General features: G+C 48.2%; 2 protein-coding genes across 3 annotated transcripts; both read right to left on the bottom strand.

Annotated features, from left to right (window-relative positions):
- Positions 1 to 2,123: 2,123 nt before the first annotated feature.
- LOC127010055 (protein SEC13 homolog) lies at positions 2,124 to 9,394 on the bottom strand. The gene is made up of 7 exons (XM_050883797.1): positions 9,257 to 9,394; positions 8,257 to 8,430; positions 7,608 to 7,746; positions 6,662 to 6,792; positions 5,990 to 6,247; positions 4,513 to 4,656; positions 2,124 to 3,706 (listed from the first exon to the last, which is right to left on the bottom strand). The coding sequence occupies exons 1-7, from the start codon at positions 9,257 to 9,259 to the stop codon at positions 3,611 to 3,613; spliced, it is 945 nt and encodes a 314-aa protein (XP_050739754.1). The 5' UTR covers positions 9,260 to 9,394; the 3' UTR covers positions 2,124 to 3,610.
- Positions 9,395 to 17,605: 8,211 nt separating this feature from the next.
- Positions 17,606 to 21,186, bottom strand: LOC127010054 (gelsolin-related protein of 125 kDa-like). 2 transcript variants are annotated; one of them, XM_050883796.1, is made up of 3 exons: positions 20,250 to 21,186; positions 19,846 to 20,041; positions 17,606 to 18,077 (listed from the first exon to the last, which is right to left on the bottom strand). In XM_050883796.1, exons 1-3 carry the CDS (start codon positions 20,778 to 20,780, stop codon positions 17,860 to 17,862), a joined length of 945 nt encoding a protein of 314 aa, XP_050739753.1. In that variant the 5' UTR covers positions 20,781 to 21,186; the 3' UTR covers positions 17,606 to 17,859. The 2 variants fall into 2 exon arrangements, with proteins under 2 accessions (XP_050739753.1, XP_050739752.1); XM_050883795.1 differs by lacking the exon at positions 17,606 to 18,077 and adding an exon at positions 18,705 to 19,457 and having other exon boundaries at positions 20,250 to 21,184.
- Positions 21,187 to 22,065: the final 879 nt, after the last annotated feature.

The following is a 22,065-nucleotide window of genomic DNA, read 5'->3' as shown; positions in this document are numbered from 1 at the left end:
CCATGTCCCGTTTTCTTCCATCACTAACAACAACTACAATAACAATAAATACAACAATCATAGTCTTAACAATCTCAATAGTGCTAAAAATCATAATATAGTTTTTCTTTAGTTTCCCTTCCTTTCGACTCGTCTGCTACCCATGTCCCGTTTTCTTCCATCACTAATAACAACTACAACAACAATAAATACAACAATCACAGTCTTAATCTCAATAGCGCTAAAAAGTCATAATATAGTTTTTCTTCAGTCTCCCTTCCTTACGACTAGTCTGCTACCCATGTCCCGTTTTCTTCCGTCACTAACAACTACAACCATTACAATCTTACAAAATACAATAATATATACAATAAATACAATAAACAAATACAATACATGGATTCATACATGGAGAGGGCTGGACTCCTTGAATGAATGTATGAACCTACTACTTCTACTACAACTACTACTACTACTACTACTACTACGGATCTTCAAATATCCTCAATTAATAAAGGTTTTGAAGCGCCAAGAGATCACTATTTAAGGTTTAAGGGGTAACAAATGTATTGCCTCCTGTGGCTGGACGAAATACATGATGAAAAGTGACATTATTTCTTCATTAACCTTCTATTATAACTTGTGTGTGTGTGTGTGTGTGTGTGTGTGTGTGTGTGTGTGTGTGTGTGGTATACATTGAATAATTAAAAGACTATGGAAGTTTGGTGCATAGTTTGGTAATTGCTTGTAAATATGTAAGTTCTTTTAGCTGTTACATTCGTCCATATCACATTCCCTTCACCAGTATCACAAGCTCTCCCTTTCTCGGCCATTCCCTTCACCAGTATCACAAGCTCTCCCTTTCTCGCCCATTCCCTTCACCAGTATCACAAGCTCTCCCTTCCTCGGCCATTCCCTTCACCCGTATCACAAGCTCTCCCTTTCTCGCCCATTCCCTTCACCAGTATCACAAGCTCTCCCTTTCTCGCCCATTCCCTTCACCAGTATCACAAGCTCTCCCTTTCTCGGCCATTCCCTTCACCAGTATCACAAGCTCTCCCTTCCTTGGCCATTCTCTTCACCCATATCACAAGCTCTCCCTTCCTCGGCCATTCTCTTCACCCATATCACAAGCTCTCCCTTCCTCGGCCATTCTCTTCACCCATATCACAAGCTCTCCCTTCCTCGGCCATTCTCTTCACCCATATCACAAGCTCTCCCTTCCTTGGCCATTCTCTTCACCCATATCACAAGCTCTCCCTCCCTCGTCCATATCACAAGCTCTCCCTTCCTCGGCCATTCCCTTTACCCATATCACAAGCTCTCCCTTCCTCGGCCATTCCCTTCACCCATATCACAAGCTCTCCCTTCCTCGGCCATTCCCTTCGCCCATATCACAAGCTCTCCCTTCCTCGCCCATTCCCTTCACCCATATCACAAGCTCTCCCTTCCTCGGCCATTCTCTTCACCCATATCACAAGCTCTCCCTTCCTCGCCCATTCCCTTTAACCATATCACAAGCTCTCCCTTCCTCGGCCATTCCCTTCGCCCATATCACAAGCTCTCCCTTCCTCGGCCATTCCCTTCACCAGTATCACAAGCTCTCCCTCCCTCGTCCATATCACAAGCTCTCCCTTCCTCGCCCTATATATTTCTCCTTATTTCAACGTTATTTCACACCACACATATATATTCCCTTGCTCTACGGATACTTAAAAATCTCTAGAATAACTTAACACTCACCAAGGCTTCCCAGTAAAGGGTGAACGCTGTAAAATCTATAAAATAAAGAAAGATTTCACTTGTCTAGAATCACTACCACGCCGTCAGTTGATCTTGACTCCGGTGCTTTGACGCGGGTTTGTTTTGGTTTCGTTCGACTTTTTAACGGGATAACAAAACAATGACGAGTGATTCTAGTTAATGATCTTCTTATTGCGGCTGATATCGCATACAAATTTAGTTCTATATATATATTAAAGATAATATATAAAAGCCAAATATATGTGATTTCATGACGGTCTAAGCTTTCTTCACTTTACCTCTCAGAATAAGCAAAAACAAAACGAAATACCAAGACATATATAGAGAGATAAATATGATAGATAAAACGAGTGAGTTGATGAGAAATAAAGACAGCCATCACTGATTCTAGGGTTTATTACCAAAAAATACGGTGTAGTTAAATAATGTCCCAGTCTCAGCGTGAACACAACTCAGGAAGGTACAAATTTATGAGTAATTTTAACTCCTTGCAAAGAAAACCTACCTTCCCAAAGTGACAGAAATTACAGTATTCAACTTATACATAGAAAATTGTACAGGATGAAGGCTCTGTGTCCCTCCTTGAACCAAAATTATGTCATGTTGTTCGATTATAAAGAAAATCTAGCTTCCATAAGTGACGCAATTTTTTTTCATGCAACTTTTAACTAATTTTTATAGCATACGGTACAGAATAAAGGGTCTGTCTCTCCTTGAACCAAAAATAATGTCATGTTGTTCGATTATAAAGAAAATCTAGCTTCCATAAGTGACGCAATTTTTTTTCAAGCTACATTTAACTAATTTTTATAGCATACGGAACAGAATAAAGGGTCTGTCTCTCCTTGAACCCAAAGTAATGTCGTGTTATTGAATCGTAAGGGAAATCTGGCTTCAATAAGTGACTATACAAATTTTAACATGATATTTAACTTATACAAAGAAGAGAACACAGACTGAAGCTCCTCTCTTCCTCCCTGAACCAAAAATAATGTTGTGTTATTGAATTGTAAGGGAAATCTGGCTTCAATAAGTGACTATACAAATTTTAACATGATATTTAACTTATACATAGAAGAAAACACAGATTGAAGCTCCTCTCTTCCTCCCTGAACCAAAAATAATGTAGTGTTATTGAATTGTGAAGAAAATCTAGCTTCCCAAAGTGAGAATTTTGATGTAATATTTAAATTTCTAACTCAACAGAAAAGGTATTGGATAAATGCTTTTTGTCGCTCACTAAACCAAAAATAATAACACACTACTCAATCATGAACAAAATATGGTTTCGATGACTGATAATACAAATTTTGATATAACATTTTACTTATTTTATCTATTTATAAACTTGTTATTTATTTATAGAAAAACAATACAGGATGAAGGTTCTTTGTCCCTCTCTGAACCAAAAGTAATTTCATGTAATTCAGTCATAAACTTTTTTGGCCTCTTAATAAACCAAAATTAACATCATGCTTTAAAAGTCATAAACAACATCTAGTTCCCAAAAGTAACCGTACAAATTCTGATACAATACATTACTTGTTTAGTCATACAAAGAAAGTGGGACAAGATCAAGATTCTCTGCCCTTAAACTATAAATCTTCCTTAACTTCCTTCGCTAACTTGACACGTAAACACATCATACCAAACAACATCTAATTCCCAAAAGTAACCGTACAAATTCTGATATAACACTTTACTTATTTATTCATACATAGAAAGTGGGACAGGATCAAGGTTCTCTGCCCTTCAACTATAAATAAAAGCATTTCATCATTATATAGATCTTCCTTAACTTGACATTCATAAACACATCGTCCAAGCAGGCAACTACATGTACGATGCCTCGGTGAGTTTGTTTCGTCTATAGCGTCCGCTGCTCTGCCGTCGCTGCCTGGCCCTTGGCGGAGTCGCTGAGACACACCCATTGGCCCTCCAGACTCTCCTTCCACAGACTCACCTGAAGGAGGAGTCTCGTTAGCACCAGGTACAGTAGATGTGATTTAATGTGAGATAAGTACCAAAGAAAATTAAGCTAAAGGAAGGTGTTATTTCAGTGAGATTAGGTTAGGTTAGGTTACATTTTGCTTGGTTTAGTTAGGTTTGGTTTGGTTAAATTTGGTTTGATTGTTAGGTTTGGGTTAGTTAGGTTCTGCTTGGTTAAATTTGGTTGTGTTTGGGTTGGTTAGGTTAGGTTTAGTTAGGTTTGGGGCTTGGTTAAGTTAGGTAAGGTAACTATTGATAATTTTTGCAATAGTTATGGATAAAAAAACGGAGGAAATACAACGAGAACAGTAATCTTTTAACCCGGTAGCAGCGACGGGCCAAATTTGCGGCTTTACCATGTACCAGCGACGGGCCAAATTTTTGCAATGATATAACCCCCCAAAATAGATGCATAAACTGATCACAAATGCGTTGATATACATTATGAAATGGTTTGTGTGAGTGATGATTTTTTCTCATTATTCTCGCTTAGAGGGACCTTTAAGTAAACACGATCCCAGCAGCTACCGGGTTAAGTTAGGTAAGATAACTATTGATAATTTTTGCAATAGTTATGGATAAAAAACAGGAGGAAACAATCTTTTAACATTGGTCTACAGTCTCCACACACCTTGTTGTCCCTGCCTTTAAGTAAACACGATCCCAGCAGCTACCGGGTTAAGTTAGGTAAGATAACTATTGATGATTTTTTGCAATAGTTATGGATAAAAAACAGAAGGAAATACAATCTTTTAACATTGGTCTACAGTCTCCACCCACCTTGTTGTCCCCGCCAGACACGGCCAGGATGTTGCCAGTGACGGACCAGCTCACGTGCCAAATGACGTCATCGAATGTGTTGAGCTCCCGCGGCTGCCACACACCCGTCACCCCGTCGTTCACCCAGATGATCACCCGCCGGTCCTGGGGAGGGGGAGAGGGTGAGGGGGGTGAAGGAGGAGGAGGAGGAGGAAGAGGAGGAATTTTCAGCTTTCTATAACTTGTGTGAATTTCAACCAGGTCCTACTACTATTACTACTACTACTACTACTACTACTACTACTGTTAGTAAATTTGCAGATGATACGAAGATCGGTAGAGTAATTGAGTCGGATCAGGACGCTAGTATTCTCCAAGGTGAACTCAACAGATTATATGACTGGGCGGATAAATGGCAGATGGAGTTCAATGTAGGGAAGTGCAGTATTCTGAGTGTAGGTAGGAACAACCCCTCACATAACTATTGCTTAAATGACACTATCATAAGTAGGTCTAAAAGTAGAGGGATTTAGGGTCTTAGTGAGCTCTGATCTCCGTCCAAGGGCACAATGCATTCAAGCTAGAAATCGAGCTAATAGGGTACTGGGATTTATTTCAAGGGCGTAAGCAACAGAAGCCCAAGTCTTCCTCAAACTATATTTAGCATTAGTTAGACCTCATCTTGACTATGCGGTTCAGTTCTGGTCACCCTACTATAGAATGGATATCAAAATGTTAGAATCGGTGCAGAGGAGGATGACTAAGATGATTCAGGGGTTGAGAAACTTGCCATACGAGGAAAGACTCAAACAGTTCAACTTGCATTCTCTAGAAAGGCGTGGAGACATGATCGAGGTTTATAAATGGATGAAGGGCTTTAATAAGGGAGACATTCATAAGGTTTTGTTGGTAAGAGAACCGGGTAGGACACGAAGTAACGGGTTTAAACTGGATAAATTCAGATTCAACAGGGACATAGGCAAAAATTGGTTTACTAACAGGGTGGTGGATGAGTGGAATAGGCTTAGCAGTCATGTGGTGAGTGCCAATACAATTGTCACATTCAAAAATAGACTAGATAAATTCATGGACAGCGATAATAGGTGGGGTTAGATACACGGGAGCTTAGGGTCAAAGGAGCTGCCTCGTACAGGCCTACCGGCCTCTTGCAGACTCCTGCGTTCTTATGTTCTTATGTTCTTATGTACTACTACTCCTATGATGAAAAGTTACTACCACTATTACAACTATTAGTACTAAAACACTTCTATTACTACTACTACTACTGCTACTATTACAATTACTATCATCACCCAAACCACTTTTACCACTACTACTACATAACAACTACTATTACCATTACTACTGCAACAACTACTACTACTACTACTATAAAAATCACCTACTACCACTAACACTCCTATGAAATTGAAATAACACTACTACTACTACTACTACTACTACTACTACTACCACCACTACCACCGCCACCACTAACCTGCGAACACGAGGCAATGATGGAGCGAGGCAGGCCAATGGAGGGCGCCCAGGCCACGTCCCGCACCCAGTCGGAATGCCCCTCCATCTTGCTCTCCTCCACCCACTCTCCGCTCGTTCCGTCCAGCCGCCAGATCTTGACGTAGGTGTCGCAGCCGCCGGTCACGATGCGCTGGACCGGAGCTGCACCCGCCCGCCCGCTGCCATCCGCTGACCCCGAGGCAACGGCAGGCGCCCAGCTGACAGCGTTACACCCGATCTGGAAGTATGGATGAGAGGGTGTTTAGGTTAGGTTAGGTTGGGGTAGGTTAGGTTAAGTTAGGTAAGGTAAGACGAAGGTAAGGTAAGGTTATGTTGTCAAACTAGTTAAGGTTAGATTGCATACAGGTGTAGTAATATTAGTTGTTAAGGTAAGGTAACATAAGGTAAGGTTATGTAATGAAAGGCTAAGTGAGATAATTTAAACTAACTTAGAGGCCTCCCAAAACAAAGCCATAGAACAGTTATCCCCATCATCATAAACAACAACTATAGACTAACTGAGTGTGTATTGGTTATCTCAAACTGAAGAAGCAACAAAGGACAAAAGTATGTGAAAAGAATATACTTAGAAACACCCTCAAGTAAAACATACAACCATCACCACCACCACCAACAACGACCATAAACTAACCGAGTGGGCGTTGGTGATCTTCTTGAACTCCCAGGTGTGCGCCGTGGAGGTGAGGATGGACACAGATCCGTCGGCCGAGGCGCAGGCCAGCACCAGCCCGTGTTCATGCGGCGCCCAGCACACACTGTTCACTGCATCGCCGGAAACGCACACAGTAGTTAGGGCAATGGGAAAAAGAGGTGTGAGAGGGTAAGTTAGGTTAAGTAAGGTTAGGTTAGACAGAATGGTAAGGTAAGGTAAGGTAAGTAAATAAATATCATGCAATTATATGAACGCACACACAGGAAACGCACACAAAAGTTAGGGCAATGAAAGAAAGAGATTGAGAAGGTAAGTTAGGTTAGGTTAGGCAAAAAGGTAAGGTAAGGTAAGTAAATAAATATCATGCAATTATATGAACGCACATACCAGGAAACGCACACAAAAGTTAGGGCAATGAGAGAAAGAGATTGAGAAGGTAAGTTGGGTTAAGTTAGGCAAAAAGGTAAATATCACGCAATTATATGAACGCACACACCGGAAACGCACACAAAAGTTAGGGCAATGGGAAAAAGAGATTGAGAAGGTAAGTTAGGCAAAAAGGTAAGGTAAGGTAAGTAAATAAATATCACGCAATTATATGAACGCACATACCAGGGAACGCACACACCGGAAACCCACACAAAAGTTAGGGCAATGGGAAAAAGATGTGCAAGAAGGTAAGTAAGGTTAGGTTAGTAATGTAAGTGCTTTAACAGTTTCCCATTTTTTCAACCATTGTGTGAAGAACGAATGTCAACTATTTATTTCTACTTTATTTTAACGTTCCCTAATGTAGCAATTTTGTTTTTCATTCCCATGCTGCAAAAATATCATCACAACATTAGTATATAAACAAGTATGTCATCTTCCTTTTATTCTACTTCTGACTGAAAACACACACACACACACACACACACACACGTACCGGAGGAGTCGTGCTGTGCGTGTTCGTGTATCTTCTTCCACTTGTGTCCGTCCTCCTGCCAAATGATCACCTTGCGGTCGTAGCTGCAGGACGCGAGGATGTTCCCGTACATAGGGTGAGCCCAAGCCACCTGCCACACCTGTTGATTAAGGATGTAAGTTTTACCTGTCCCCTCTCTTTGGTTAGGTGAGGTAAGGTAAGGTAAGGTAAGGTTAGGTAAGGTTAGGTTAGGTTAGGTTAGGTAAGGTTAGGTAAGGTTAGGTTAGGTTAGGTAAGGTAAAGTAAGGTTAGGTTAGGTAAGGTAAGGTTAGGTAAGGTAAGGTTAGATTAGGTAAGGTAAGGTAAGGTTAGGTAAGGTAAGGTAAGGTTAGGTAAGGTAAGGTAAGGTTAGGTTAGGTAAGGTTTGGTTTGGTGAAGTGAGGTTATGCTCAGTCACACACACACACACAAAAAAAAAAAAAAAAAAATAAATAAATAAATAAATAAATAAATAAATAAAATAAAATAAAATAAAATAAAGAGACAGACAGAGAGGGAAGGAAGAGAAAGGGAAGGAGGAAAAATAAAGGCAAAAAGGAAAAAGAAGAAAGAAAGGAAGTTAAAGACTGAGAGAAGAGAAGCACACACACACACACACACACACACTCACCGGTCCCTCGTGCTCCCTAAGGTTGGCGACCAGCGTGTGCGTCGACCCCTTGACCTCGAAGATCTTGACGGAGCGGTCGGAGGAGCAGGTGGCGAGCCGTGTGCCGAAGTAGTCCATCTGTGCATCGTGGATCATGTCGTCGTGGCCCGTCTCCACGTTACTGATCACCGACACCTGGCCAAGGGAAGAGGAATTATCATTTTTTATTTACTTTTTTTTTTTTTGTTTTTTTTTTTTTGGCCTCCTTAGACTTCAGTTTTAGGGGGATGTTAGTGAATGTCCCTTAGTCCAGTGGTGGCGCAGGCAGGATTGTTTAAGTGACGCCCATTGAGGCTTGTGCTGCCCTCCGGTAAATCTAACCTACCCAAACCCCAAACAGTTACTACAGGTCTTGACTCAGGAAATTCGTATGTGCTTCCTTACTACCGAGACTTTCTATACAACACAGTGAGGTCATTCTTTGTTGATTTATGCTTTATGTTGCTGGCTATCATGTGTTTGAAGATACCCTAAACCTAACCTAACATAACCTAACAAAACCCCAAACAGTTACTCTAGGCCTTGACTCAGAAAATTCATATATGCTTCCTTATTAATGAGACTTTCTATACAACAAAGTGAGGTCATTCTTTGCTAATTTATATCATGTATTTGAAGATACCCTAAACTTGACCTAACATAACGTAACAAAACCCCAAACAGTTACTACACGTCATGACTCAGAAAACTCATATATGCTTCCTTACTAATCAGACTTTCTATAATGGATAAATCATGAGAAAAAACACTAATAGGAACAATAACTAGCCTCAACAAGCGTTAATATAGACTTATAAAGGAAAAAAACAAGCATGCCAAGACTCCGGCCCCGTAAAAAAGGCGGAAAATACAAGTGCCACATGTAAGGTGCTCATTTGTGGCGCTGTCCGGATATTTAGGGGAAATCTCTCATCATGGCTATTAACTAGAGTGTATGAAGGATTATTGTGGCTATACGCACCATCGTGGAGGCTGTGTGGCGCCCAGGGGAGGTGAAAATAGGCGAGCACTTCAAGGCTTGGAGGAAGACAACACAAACAGCTGGACGTGGCGGCGGCGGCGAGGCTAAACTCACCCCCCGAGGCCGCCCTCATTTTAATAATCATAATAATGGCAGGCCTATGACTACTATTGTAATGCCGGGAGGTTAGGTTAAGTATGGAGTATACACAGGATCACAGAAGTAGGTATAAGTATTGTAGGTAATTAAGTGATTCTGTGTACATTCCATACTTAACCTTACTTACGGTACGGTACAATAGTGGTCATAGTTATAGGCCGCGGAGAATGATTGCCTACTATTAAAATGCTACTACTTCTACTACAACCACTATTAAAACTTACTACCACTATTACGTACTACTACTACTACTACTACTGTTGCATATCACCCCCATGACCGCCTTCACTTTAATAATAACAAAGATATTATAATGATCGTCCTAATACTAATACCAATACTTATGATAATGATGATAGTAATAAGGTAATTGTGGAGATTGACCCCGTGCCTCCAAAATACGATATTACGTCTCCATATTATAGTTGAGGGACGAAATAGGGTACATATATATGTCCCTCAAACGTAATGTTGTGCTCCACTTGTCTACCCCTCACACAGGCAGACAGGTGCTCTCCCAATTACTTAAACTGGGCTCGCTATGGAAAACACAGTGCTCCCACGAGGCGGACAGCAGACACAAAGACACTCCGGCGGACACACTCGCACACACCCACAGAGCACACAGCGAGGCACAATTAAATACAGGGCGGACTTTCTTGGGGTTTACTAAGCAATAGCACGTTGTACAATCCTTATAAGTCCAAGGGGGAGGCAGTCAAGGCACAAATCACAGGCGATTAAGTCCTAAGGCACAGAGCACAGGCGAGCGCGTCCTTTGTCTTCTCTCCGTCTCCACTCTTCCTCGCCGCATGGCGTCCCTCCAGCCCGCCCCTCAACGGGGCCGCAGGGAACCCTCATTACGTCACGTGGCGCCAATTACAATTTAAACTAAGCTAAGCCTTGGCGTAACACTACCCCCCCCTTAAGCGCAGGCGACCCGCCTCGCCAACTTAACAAAACAAATAAAACATAACTGGGGAACTAAACAAATCATTCTGTATCAAAATCTGTAAGCCATCCTGGCCTCCTCCTCTCACGTCTTGGTCGTCGCGGTGGAGGTGAGGGCGAGGAGAGGCAGCAGGCTGGTCCAGGTCACCAGCAGAGCCGGCCTCCAGGTCGGCGTCTCCACCTGCCTCCTCCTCCACATCATCCGCGACCTCGACGTCCACCGGGTCAAGTTCTGCCCGGTCCTCCTCGTCACTACTGGGGTAGTCAGGGTCCTCCTCAGCGCCAGTACCCCAGGAGTAACGGCCCGGCCCATGGTAGCGCCAGAGCCGGTCAACGTGGACGACAGAGGAGCGTTTGCGGCCCCTCCTGATGCGGTAGGTGACAGCGGACAGGACTGCAATCACCGTGTAGGGCCCCTCCCAGGGACTCTGCAGCTTCGGTGATAACCCTTTCTTCCGGCGAGGGTTATGCAGCCACACTCTGTCACCCACCGCATACTTCACGTCCCGCATGCGGCGATCGTAGTAGTCCTTCATCGCCTGGCCTGCCACTCTGAGCTTGCCGCGCACCTGGTGATGGACCTCGACCAGGTTCTCCTGCAGCGCGGCAGCGAAGCCAGAGGTGACAGTCGGCAGGCCCACGTCCGGCGGCCGCCCCGTCGCCAGATCCACGGGGAGTCTGAGCTCGCGGCCAAACATAAGACGTGCGGGTGTATAGTCAGTGGCCTCGTGCACAGCGGACCGGTACGCCATCAGCATTGCGGGCAACTTGACGTCCCAGTCCTCCTGGTTTGCCCCGCAATACTTGGCCAACTGCTGTGCGAGTGTCCGGTTGAACCGCTCCACCATCCCGTCCGACTGCGGGTGGAGTGGCGTCGTTCGGTCTTCCGCACTCCCAGCAAGTCGCAGCACTCACGGAACACACGGGACTCGAACTCACGGCCCTGGTCTGAGTGCAGTTCTGACGGCACACCGAACCGGGTGAAGCACTCGTTTACTAGGACACTCGCCACTGTTTCAGCCTCGTGGTTCGGGAGCGCATACGCCTCAGGCCACTTCGTGAAGTAGTCCATCACGACGCATACGAAACGATTGCCCTGGGCGTCATGGGCAGCGGGCCAGCAATATCTACAGCAACCCGCTCCATTGGCGCCCCACGCTGTACAACTGAAGCGGAGCCCGATTCCGGCGTGTGGGGCCCTTTTCGCACTACAAACGTCACAGGCCCGACACCACTCGGAAACGTCGTTCCGCATACCGACCCAGTAGAAGCGCTGGCGGAGACGTTTATGGGTCTTTTCTCGCCCAAGTGGCCACTAGTAACACCGGCGTGCAACTCCCGTAACACCTCAGCACGCTTTGCACGGGGTACCACCACTACCCAGGCGTCTCTGCCCACTCCGCCTAACACCTCCCAGCGCTTTACTAGCACTCCCCACCGGTCCAACCGCAGCGTCTCCCACTGGTCGACGAGGCACTTAGTGGCAGGACTCTCCGCCGACACTTCCTCCCACCGGGGTCGCTCCCGCTGGCCCTGAGCCAACGCACTACAGGAGCAGAGCGGGTCTGCGCTCTGTGCCTCACGCCACCGGTCGTTGCCTTCAGTGGCGTTGGCAGGCACTGTTAAGCGTCGGCAAACAGGGTCAGGGTCCCGACGCGCCTGGTGTGAGTAGCTTGCCTCACACGGGCTCTGACTCACGGCGTCAGGTCCTTCAGGGACGGAATGTGAGCTACCTGCCTCACACGGGCGTCGAGTCACAGGGTCGGGTCCTTGCTAGCACAGTGAGAGCAACCTGCCTCACACGGGCGCCGGCTCAAACTATCGGCGTTGCTGTGCACACGACCCGGGCGGTGAACAATCCGGTAGTTGAACTGCTCGAGCCTTCCCAACCACCTCGCCAGCTGACCCTCCGGCGCCTTCAGTGTTTTCAACCACTGCAGGGCAGCGTGGTCGGTCCGGACGGTGAACTCAGCGCCGTAGAGGTACGGCTGGAAGTGCTCGAGACTTTACTACTGCCAGCAGCTCCTTCCTGGTCACGCAGTAGTTGCGTTCAGGCCTACTGAACTTGGCGCTGTAGTAGGCCACCACGTGCTCCCTTCCATCCTTCACCTGCGACAAGACAGCCCCGATGCCCTCCGCACTGGCGTCGGTGTCAAGCAGGTAAGGAGCTTCGGGTTGGGGTACGGCAGGACCGGCGCCTCCACTAGGGCCCTCTTCAGGCCGTCGAACGCAGCCTGGCACGCCTCGTCCCACTCGAAAGGCACTCCTTTACGAGTGAGGCGGTGTAGGGGCGCCGCGATGGTGGCGAAGTCCTGCACGAAGCGACGGTAGTAGGTGCACAGACCCAAGTAGCTCCTGACCTCAGCTACGTTAGTGGGCCGAGGCCAGTCTGCTACTGCTGCCACTTTCTGCGGGTCTGTGCGCACGCCGTCCTTGCTGACGACATGCCCCAGGAACGGCACCTCGTACTGGAAGAGGGAGCACTTCTTGGGGCTGAGCTTGAGGTTAGCCTTCCTCAGGCGTTGCAGGACCTCCTCCAGCCTCCCCAGCTCCTCCTCGAAGGTGCCTCCGTAGACGATGACGTCGTCGAGGTAGATGAGGGCCGTCCTCCACTGCAGGCCGTCCAGCACCCGCTCCATCAGACGTTCAAAACAGCCAGGGGCGTTGCAGAGGCCGAAGGGCATGACATTAAACTGCAAGCCCTGCCCGAAGGAAAAGGCTGTCTTCGGCTTGTCCTCTTCGGCCATCTCCACCTGGTGGTAGCCCGACTTCAGGTCGAGCGTGGAGAACCACCTCGCCCCTACCAGCGCGTCCAAGGTGTCGTCGATCCTCGGCAGGGGGTAGGAATCCTTCACAGTCACGTCATTCAGTGCCCGGTAGTCCACACAGAAGCGTTGTGTGCCGTCCTTCTTTTTAACCAGGACTACCGCTGAAGACCACGGACTGTCGGACTTCTCGATCACCTCCTGATTTGCCAGGTCGTTGACGGTGCGCTGCATCTCCTCTCGTCGGGCAGGTGCGATACGTCGAGGGGGACACTTGATGGGCGCGCTGGTTCCAGTGTTGATGCTGTGTTTCACCAGCGACGTGCGGCCCAAGTCCAGGTCGCCCCGGCTGAACACGTCTGAGTACTGCGTCAAGGTGTGGCGCACCCTCTCCGCCTGCGACTCCGTCAGGTTAGCGGAGCCCCTGAGCGCCAGGTCTTCAAGGAAGTCAGGCAGCACTCCCTCCGCAGGCGTAGACGCACTCTTCGACGGCTGTTCAGTTCGCTCCACCTCTTCACATGTGCCTAGTCTGGCACCAGCGGGTAGTCGCCGAGCCTCGTCAGAGAAGTTAGCAACGAGTACTGTCACTAACTCCTCCCCCGCTCCCACGAGGCTCCTCCCGACTGCCACACCGTCAGTCCGGTGCAGGTTTTCTGAGGGTTCTACTATGCCTTCCGCGTCGTGCATCACCCTCGACAGTCGACACTGGACTCGTCGCTCCGTCCTGGGGGCAAGGTGCATTCGCTAGCACGTCACTACCTCGGAACAACCGACTACCGGAAGCCAGGGCACCTCTTCTCCGGGCCCCCACATCCCCTACCGTCCAAAGTCGAAACAAGCGCCAGTCTGCACCAGGTAGTCAAACCGAGCAAGCCCTCTTCATCCAGGTCGGCGGCTTACACTGGCAGCCGCTCTTCTGCGCCGCCCACGACGAGACGAGCCACTACAGGCCCCTGGGTGCCACGCAATGCCCCGTCACGCCGCACAATCTCTGCGGGCGTCTGGGAGCCGCTCAGCGTCCAGCAACTCGGGCGCACCAGGGTCTTTTCAGCCCCGGTGTCGACTGTCAGGCGGCAAGACTTACCGTCTACGTTGCCCTCCACCTGCACCGAACTAGTGGTATGGCGGCATCTTACACAAGTGGGGGCGTGTCGACCTTGGCAGGCTGGGTAGTCGCCCCCTTGTCCAGCCCGCTGCTGTTTCCCGCCTGCGCCACTTGCTTCGGCTTGGGGCAGGCGCTGGAGCGGTGATCAGACTTGCCGCAGTCCTTGCAGCAAGTCTGGAAGCCCCCAGACTTCGGCCGGTCGAGGGAACGCGTCTTTCGCCCCCTCGGACACCGGTCGCGTCTGTGGCCCTTCTCACCGCAGCCCCAGCAACGGCCACCAAACTCGGGGCTCGTCTCCCTCGACGCCGCCTTACGCTCGAACTTCGCCTTCCGGCCTCGCACGTCGTTCCGAGGCTTGGCGTAGTCAGCGAGGCGGCTTGACGTCTTGAGAAACGCCTCGAACTCCATGGCCCTCGCCAAAGCCACCTGCAGGTCACCAGGGTGGGCTTGCTTTACGTAGATCTGCAGCTGGTGGTCCTGCAGAGCATCTACGGCGTCACGGGCGAGGACGGTCGTCATGTCTTCACCAGCAGCCGGATAAGCCCGCCTCACAAGGGCCTCCACATCTTGCGCCAGTTGTGACAGCGTCTCGCCCTTCTGCCTCGCCCTCTTCTTCAGCTGAGCCCTGTACACCTCAGCCTGGTGACTGTGCCCAAAGCGGCGCTGCAAGGCTTCCGACAGGCTGGTAAAGGAAGCTTGCTTGGTGGCTGGAAGGTGGCTGAGAATCTCGAGTGCCGGGCCCCGCAGCGCCGTTGCCAGCTGCAGCGCCTTTTCTTCCTCAGTCCACCCTTGAGCTGTTGCGAGCATGACGAACTGAGCAACGTAGGCCTCCAAGCTACCTTGCCGTCATACTCAGCCGGCTTACGCCTGCGGTGGTCGTGGGAAGGAAACGAACGAGCAGGGTAGAAGGCAGGCACTCAGGGGCAAGAAAGGAGGCAGGGTAGGGTTTAGGTGAGGAGGCGAGGGTGGCGGGCTGTTTGGCAGCAGTGGCGGGGCCGCCCTCGCGCCCCGCCGCAGCCCACGCCAGCCGCTGAACCCCGACCGTGACCCTGGCCGGACACGCCAGGCCCGGAGGCTCAGAGAACACTGCGTGGCCTCAGCGAGGCTTGACACTGCCCCAATCACACAAAGGCTCACTCTGCACTTCCTCTGGGCAGCACACACGGCAGCCTGCCTCGCCTCAAACCTTACCTCCGCACCTCACCTCTCAGTGCCTCTAGGCCCCTCTGTAGCTCACCCGGACCTCCTCGCAGGCCTGATCGGTATACTGCCGTGCCTCCTGCCGCACAGAAGCCAAACTTGCTTGCCTCCTCAAGCCTGCTGGCCTGTGCCTCAGGCCTCGGCCTGCTCACGGGCCTGCTCCTCAAGCCTGCTGGCCTGTGCCTCGGAGCGCTCAGCCTGCTCACGGGCCTGCTCCTCAAGCCTGCTGGCCTGTGCCTCAGGCCTCGGCCTGCTCACGGGCCTGCTCCTCAAGCCTGCTGGCCTGTGCCTCAGCGCCTGGCCTGCTCACGGGCCAGCTGGTCTGTGCGTGCGGCCTGCTGTGCCTGCTGTTGACCTTGAAGCGTTATTTCTTGCCTCAAGCCAGCCAACATTGAGGAAATTAACTCCAGCTGGCCAGGCTGAGCGTCTTCATCAGCCTCAAGGTCACCACTACCCCACCACTCGCTCCGCCAGCCGCACCGTGCTCGCCGAGCTCCATTGTGCCCGAGGCGTCACTCTTTGTCTGCCCGTCCACTCACAGCACAATTTCCACCCCGCTCCTGACACCACTGTTGTGCTCCACTTGTCTACCCCTCACACAGGCAGACAGGTGCTCTCCCAATTACTTAAACTGGGCTCGCTATGGAAAACACAGTGCTCCCACGAGGCGGACAGCAGACACAAAGACACTCCGGCGGACACACTCGCACACACCCACAGAGCACACAGCGAGGCACAATTAAATACAGGGCGGACTTTCTTGGGGTTTACTAAGCAATAGAACGTTGTACAATCCTTATAAGTCCAAGGGGGAGGCAGTCAAGGCACAAATCACAGGCGATTAAGTCCTAAGGCACAGAGCACAGGCGAGCGCGTCCTTTGTCTTCTCTCCGTCTCCACTCTTCCTCGCCGCATGGCGTCCCTCTCCAGCCCGCCCCCTCAACGGGGCCGCAGGGAACCCTCATTACGTCACGTGGCGCCAATTACAATTTAAACTAAGCTAAGCCTTGGCGTAACAGTAATACGAAGGCGAGGGTACTTAAAAATAAAGAAAAAGGCCTAATCCCCTTCCCCTAATGATCTTATAGGCCGGGGACCCGTGGGAAATCGTTTTTTTGGGGGGTAGGGAAGCATATTTAAACTCCAACCGAACTTTACATAACGAGAGAAGCACAACAGTATGTGGGACCTTGGAAAGTGGGACAATATTGGAGGCGCGTAGCGAATCTCCATATTTACTAGTAATAATAATAACAATGATAAAAAACAAATATTGTCTCATTAACAGCTACCTATTAATATTTTAGGCTCGTGACGTCACAGCCCCGCGCCAAAAGTCCAAAACCAAAACAAACGGCCGGTGTTGACTCTTCTATGGTGGGACGGACGCCTGCACCTTCACCCACTAACTATGGCTCTTTAATGCATATTACACTACCCTCCGAGGATGTAGGAGTGTGTGTACGCCGCTCTTGCGTGTGTGCGTACGATGAGAAGCGCAAATTGGACTCTGGGTGTCGTGTAGTTCTGTAATAGGAAGGGGAAAACTGTGTTGTGTTGTACAGGAAAGTTCAAATCAGAAAGGTCGGGACTCTGTTTGCCTTTAAAGTTCCGTGTTAAGACCTTGGCAAATAGAAAAATAAAGAGTAATTGACGAAAGAGCGTAGCATTGACCAAATTAACGGGGTGTGACAGGATAGCAACCATAAGAGATGTGAACCTTCTTATGACAGACCTTACAGTGCACGCTTCATGCCAGGTAAGGTTTGGAGGTTGGGTTCACTTATCTACTTCCTTGCTTGCTTAGGGTTGGGATGGCATGTTCCTCCCTTCTCCCTTGTTGTTTACCTGCAACAATAAACTATCAGTCAATCAATCACATACTTCCTTCCTTCATCCTTCCTTCCATAACGCCATCTCATCTTCCTTTTTTTCCTTCCTTCCTTTCTTCCTTTTTTCTTTCCTTCCTTTCCTCCTTCCATCCATTCTTTCTTTCCCTTAGTCTTCTTCTTCTTCTTCTTCTTTTGATTTGTAACGCTAGCTTTGTATCGCTTCTTAGGTCCTCCTCCTCTCGCTCCTCTCTTCTGTAGATATATTCGCGCACTTATTTTGCTCTTCAATGGTGTCTGACCTACACTGATGACTGGGATGAAATACAGAACTAGGAGGCTTTGCAAATGGTTTAATATAAGAATACATTGTGGGTACATTGTGTGGTGGAAGTTTGAGATGGAGAGAGAGAGAGAGAGAGAGAGAGAGAGAGAGAGCACACACTAACCAAACTCCCTTTTCTTTCTTTAATTCCTTTTTGTCTGTGTATTTCTCTCTCTCTCTCTCTCTCTCTCTTTTATTTCTTTCCCTTCGTTTCTCATTATCTCTCTGTCTATTTTATTCTATCTATCTATCTACCTCTCGCTTCCATGCTAAATCGAGAAGAAGTGAATCAGCTGGGTCCCTGTAATGTCGCGGTTAAGGTTTTGGTGCCGCCAGGAGCCCATCTCAGGTAGCTGGCCGTTCGTGGTGCAGGTGTGGCAACAGTGGTAGGAAGGGAGGAGCAGGTGGCACTTCTTGAACTTCACAGCGACCGCACAGATATCCGCACCGCTCGGGAAGGTGGAGTCGAGGCAGGGGTAGACGGGGCCTGTTGGAGGGGAGACGAGCGTAAGGAAATATAGAAAGAGCATTGCACGTGGAAACAGAGGTAGATTGGAGCTGTAGAAGGGAGGAACATAGATGGAAATGATGACAGATTTGGGTTATTGAAGGAAAGAACAGAAGAAGCGATACATAGCGGCGTAAAGGAGAAAAGAAGATAATGAAGATGAAGGAAACAGAGGTAGACTGGAGCTGTAGAAGGGAGGAACATAGATGGAAATGATGACAGATTTGGGTTATTGAAGGAAAGAACAGAAGAAGCGATACATTGCGGCGTAAAGGGAAGAGGATGGGGAGAGATAGAAGTGGAAGTGTATGCCTGTGTGTGTGTGTGTGTGTGTGTGTGTGTGTGTGTGTGCATTAAAAGCCACCAGCGCAGGCAAGTATTTATAGTGGCGCCATCCTGCTCGGCTCATGCTTCCACCCCCCCCCCCCCCCGGAGCTCATTTTTAATCTGTTGAGAGCTAATCTAGAGGTCGGGTTGACAGGCGTTCTTCAGGACAGCATGTGGGTAGTCTTGGGTCACTCGGCGGGAACAGGGCGGGAGGGATTCGAACCCGGGTCCCGCTACTACTTCTATACTATACTGAGTGGACGGAATGAAGTACTCGAAGTTCGTGCTAATAGTTTAATATGAGTATAAATTGTGGTTACATTTGTGTAGTTGATGCTGGTGAGCGCGAGCGAGCAGACGCTGAACACACCAACCAGTCCCGTCTCCTCTTTCCTTAACGCCTTTCTGGGTGTCCGCTCCTTTGTAGTGACCCTCTAAATCTTCCCGTTTTCTTCACCTTCATTTCTTTAGTCTGCCCTGTAACTCACTCCGTTTTCTTTCTCTTCCGCCTTCTATTACACACACGCCTATCTCATCCTCCTCGTGGGCCACTACATCATACACATAAACCAAATCATCACCTATATTTCAACAAACTCACCGATGTACACTAATATATACAATGTTGGTGATTTGGTGTCTTCTTCTTCTTAATACGATTTGGTATATGTGTATAATGTAGTGACCCATGACTCATAGAAGACGGAAGAGAAAGAGAACGTAGTGAGTTAAAGGGCAGACTCAAGAACTTATAATAAAGAAAACGGGAAAATTTAGAGGGTGACTACACCTTCTCTCCCAAGTCACTCTACGGGGCAAACACGCTGATCACTTGGAAGGGCTTAACGTGGCGTGTCATATTGAGGTGCCTCCACGCCCCCATCTCCGGGATCAGGCCGAGGGAGGTACAAGTGTGACAGCAGTGGTAGGAGACGAGGGGCACCGTACACTTGTTGAATCTGGCGGCCGTTTGACAGACCTTAGGATTTTCCGTTCCTTTGAAAACGGAGTCCACACAGGGATAGACCGGGCCTGTGGTGGTGGTGGTGGGGGGGGGGGGGAGAACGTGAGTGTATGAGTACAGGTGAACGTAAACCAGTGCTGTGGAAGGGAAGATAAGAGAGAGAGAGAGAGAGAGAGAGAGGTGTGTGTGTGTCGGTGTGTAAAACTCCTCCTCCTCCTCCTCCTCCTCTTCTTCCTCCTCCTCCTCCTCCTCCTACTACTACTACTACTACTACTACTACTACTACTACTACTACTACTACTACTACTACTTCTACTACTACTACTTTTTTCTTTACAGCAGAGGAGACAGTGCAAGGGCGTAAAAAAAGAAAACAATAATGAAATAAAAAAAGCCCGCTACTTACTGCCTACTACTACTACTACTACTACTACTACTACTACTACTACTTATTACCTGTTGCTTGCTCTTCTTCTTCTTCTTCTTCTTCTTGAGGTGGTGGTGGTGGCGGCGTAGCGGTTAATAGATGGACAGAGTACGATACGTCTTCAAGTGTACTGGAGAAATTCTTGGAGGTCATGGCCAACCCCTGCACCTCCTGCGCCATCACCTCCACGAAGTCCTTTACGCCTCTCACCTCCTCCGAGACGTTCTGTTGGAGAGAAAGAGTGGAGGGAGGGAAGATCGATTTAGGCTAGAGCTAGAGAAAGAGTGGAGGGAGGGAAGATTGAATTAGGCTATAGAGCTAAGATTTGCTTCCTCTCTCTCTCTCTCTCTCTCTCTCTCTCTCTCTCTCTCTCTCTCTCTCTCTCTCTCTCTCTCTCTCTCTCTCTCTCTCTCTCTCTCTCTCTCTCTCTCACCTGGCCAACGTTCTTCATCTCCACATTCTCTTTCTTCACCTCCTCCAGCATTTCCTTCACCTCCAACACATTGTTCTGGAGTGCCGTCAGTCTCTGGGCGTTTGTACACCTCTCCTTCAACTCCACGGCCTCCTCCCTCACCACCTCCGCCATCTCGTCCTTCGTAAATACCTTATCCGCCACACGGTTGCTCTCATCTCTGATTTCAGTTGTTATATCGTTTTGCAGGTTATCGATTTTCCCGTCTGTGTTCAGCTTCAGGTCCTCGATTTTCCCGTCTGTACTCAGCTTCAGGTCCTCGATTTTCTGCAGTAGTTTCCCCTCTAAAGCCTCCGTTTTCTGCAGTGCTTCAGTGAGTTTGTTTTCTATGGGGGCCAGCTTGTCTTCTATGACTTTCTTGATGTTTTCAGCGAAGTGGTCTAGGACTACGAGGTATTGTGGGGTTTCCGGGTTCTCGGTGAGGTCTTGAAAGCCTAGGCAGCACGTAGCCCCTACCACCAACACAAGAGTCACAGGACGCAGTGCAGACATTTTGAAAGGTTAGCTTGAGTTACCCCTTCAAATCTAGCGCCCTTTTTCTTTTCTTTTTCGTTTTACTCTAAGTTGGTTTCTTCTCTCGTTTTCTTTTCTTATTTCTCTCGTGTTTTTTCTTCCTTCTTCTTTCCCTTGTTCTCTCTCTCTCTATCTTCCTTCTTTCGTTTTTCTATCTCTTCGTTTCTTCCTTCCTTCTTTTCTTATGTCTTTTCCTCCTCAATATCTCTTTCAGCCTCTTCTGTTTCTTCCTTCCTCGGTAACTCTTCCAACTTCTTCTTTCTTCTCTTCCTTCGTTTTCTATCTCGTCTTCTCCCTCCTCTTTTTCTTGAGGGTTCTGCACTCGGCACCAGCAGCGTACGTCCTATCGCTACCGCTGTCTGTCCACAACTAAGCTCAGAGGAAGAGGGTCGAGGGGAAGGCAAGTGGTAATCAGCGGGTTGTTTATCATTTTTGTTTATTAAGAGACAGAATCAAGGCCTCGAGGCGTCCACGTGACACCACACTCTTCCTACATTCTCAGTTTCCCTCCTCCTCCTCCTCCTCCTCCTCTTGAACAAGCATAATCACACTCTGTCCTGCCTGGGGGTTGGGATGGCATGGTCCTCCCTTCTCCTTTGTTGTTTTACTTGCAACAATAAACTATCAATCAATCAGTCTCTTGAAGCTCCCTCCCCCCCTCTCTCTCCTGTCTCAAGTGCAGTTGTTCTGAATCTGTTTTCAGCGCTGACACCCTGAACTTATATAAACCCTTTTGTGGCCCCCCTTTTCCACCCCTCCCCTCGTCACATGAATTAACTTCTTATACACAATTGTACCCGTTTGAATTACTTAATGAATTAGAATTATTATCCATACTCAAACCAAAATTAACATACGGTACAGTACAGGCCCAAAGAGAACTCATCAGTCGAATTAGATTAACTTAACCCGTGTAGCAGCGACGGGCCATATTTTTGCCATGATATTAAACCCCCAAAAAGAGATGATGCATAAACTGATCACAAATGCGTTGATATATATTATGAAATGGTTTGCGTGAGTGATGATTTTTTCTCATTTTTCTCGCTTAGAGGGAAGGGCCTTTAAGAAACATATCATCCTCGCAGCAGCTATCGGGCTAAGAGTTATTAATACAGACTAACATAAAAATAAGAAAAAAAAGAATGATTCAAAATTCATGATGATTCTCTCTCTCTCTCTCTCTCTCTCTCTCTCTCTCTCTCTCTCTCTCTCTCTCTCTCTCTCTCTCTCTCTCTCTCTCTCTCTCTGTCTGTCTTTTTCC

Source organism: Eriocheir sinensis, chromosome 42 (genome assembly GCF_024679095.1).
Source record: "Eriocheir sinensis breed Jianghai 21 chromosome 42, ASM2467909v1, whole genome shotgun sequence".
Classification (NCBI taxonomy): Eukaryota; Metazoa; Arthropoda; class Malacostraca; order Decapoda; family Varunidae; genus Eriocheir; species Eriocheir sinensis.
This window is presented reverse-complemented; position numbering and strand designations above follow the sequence as displayed.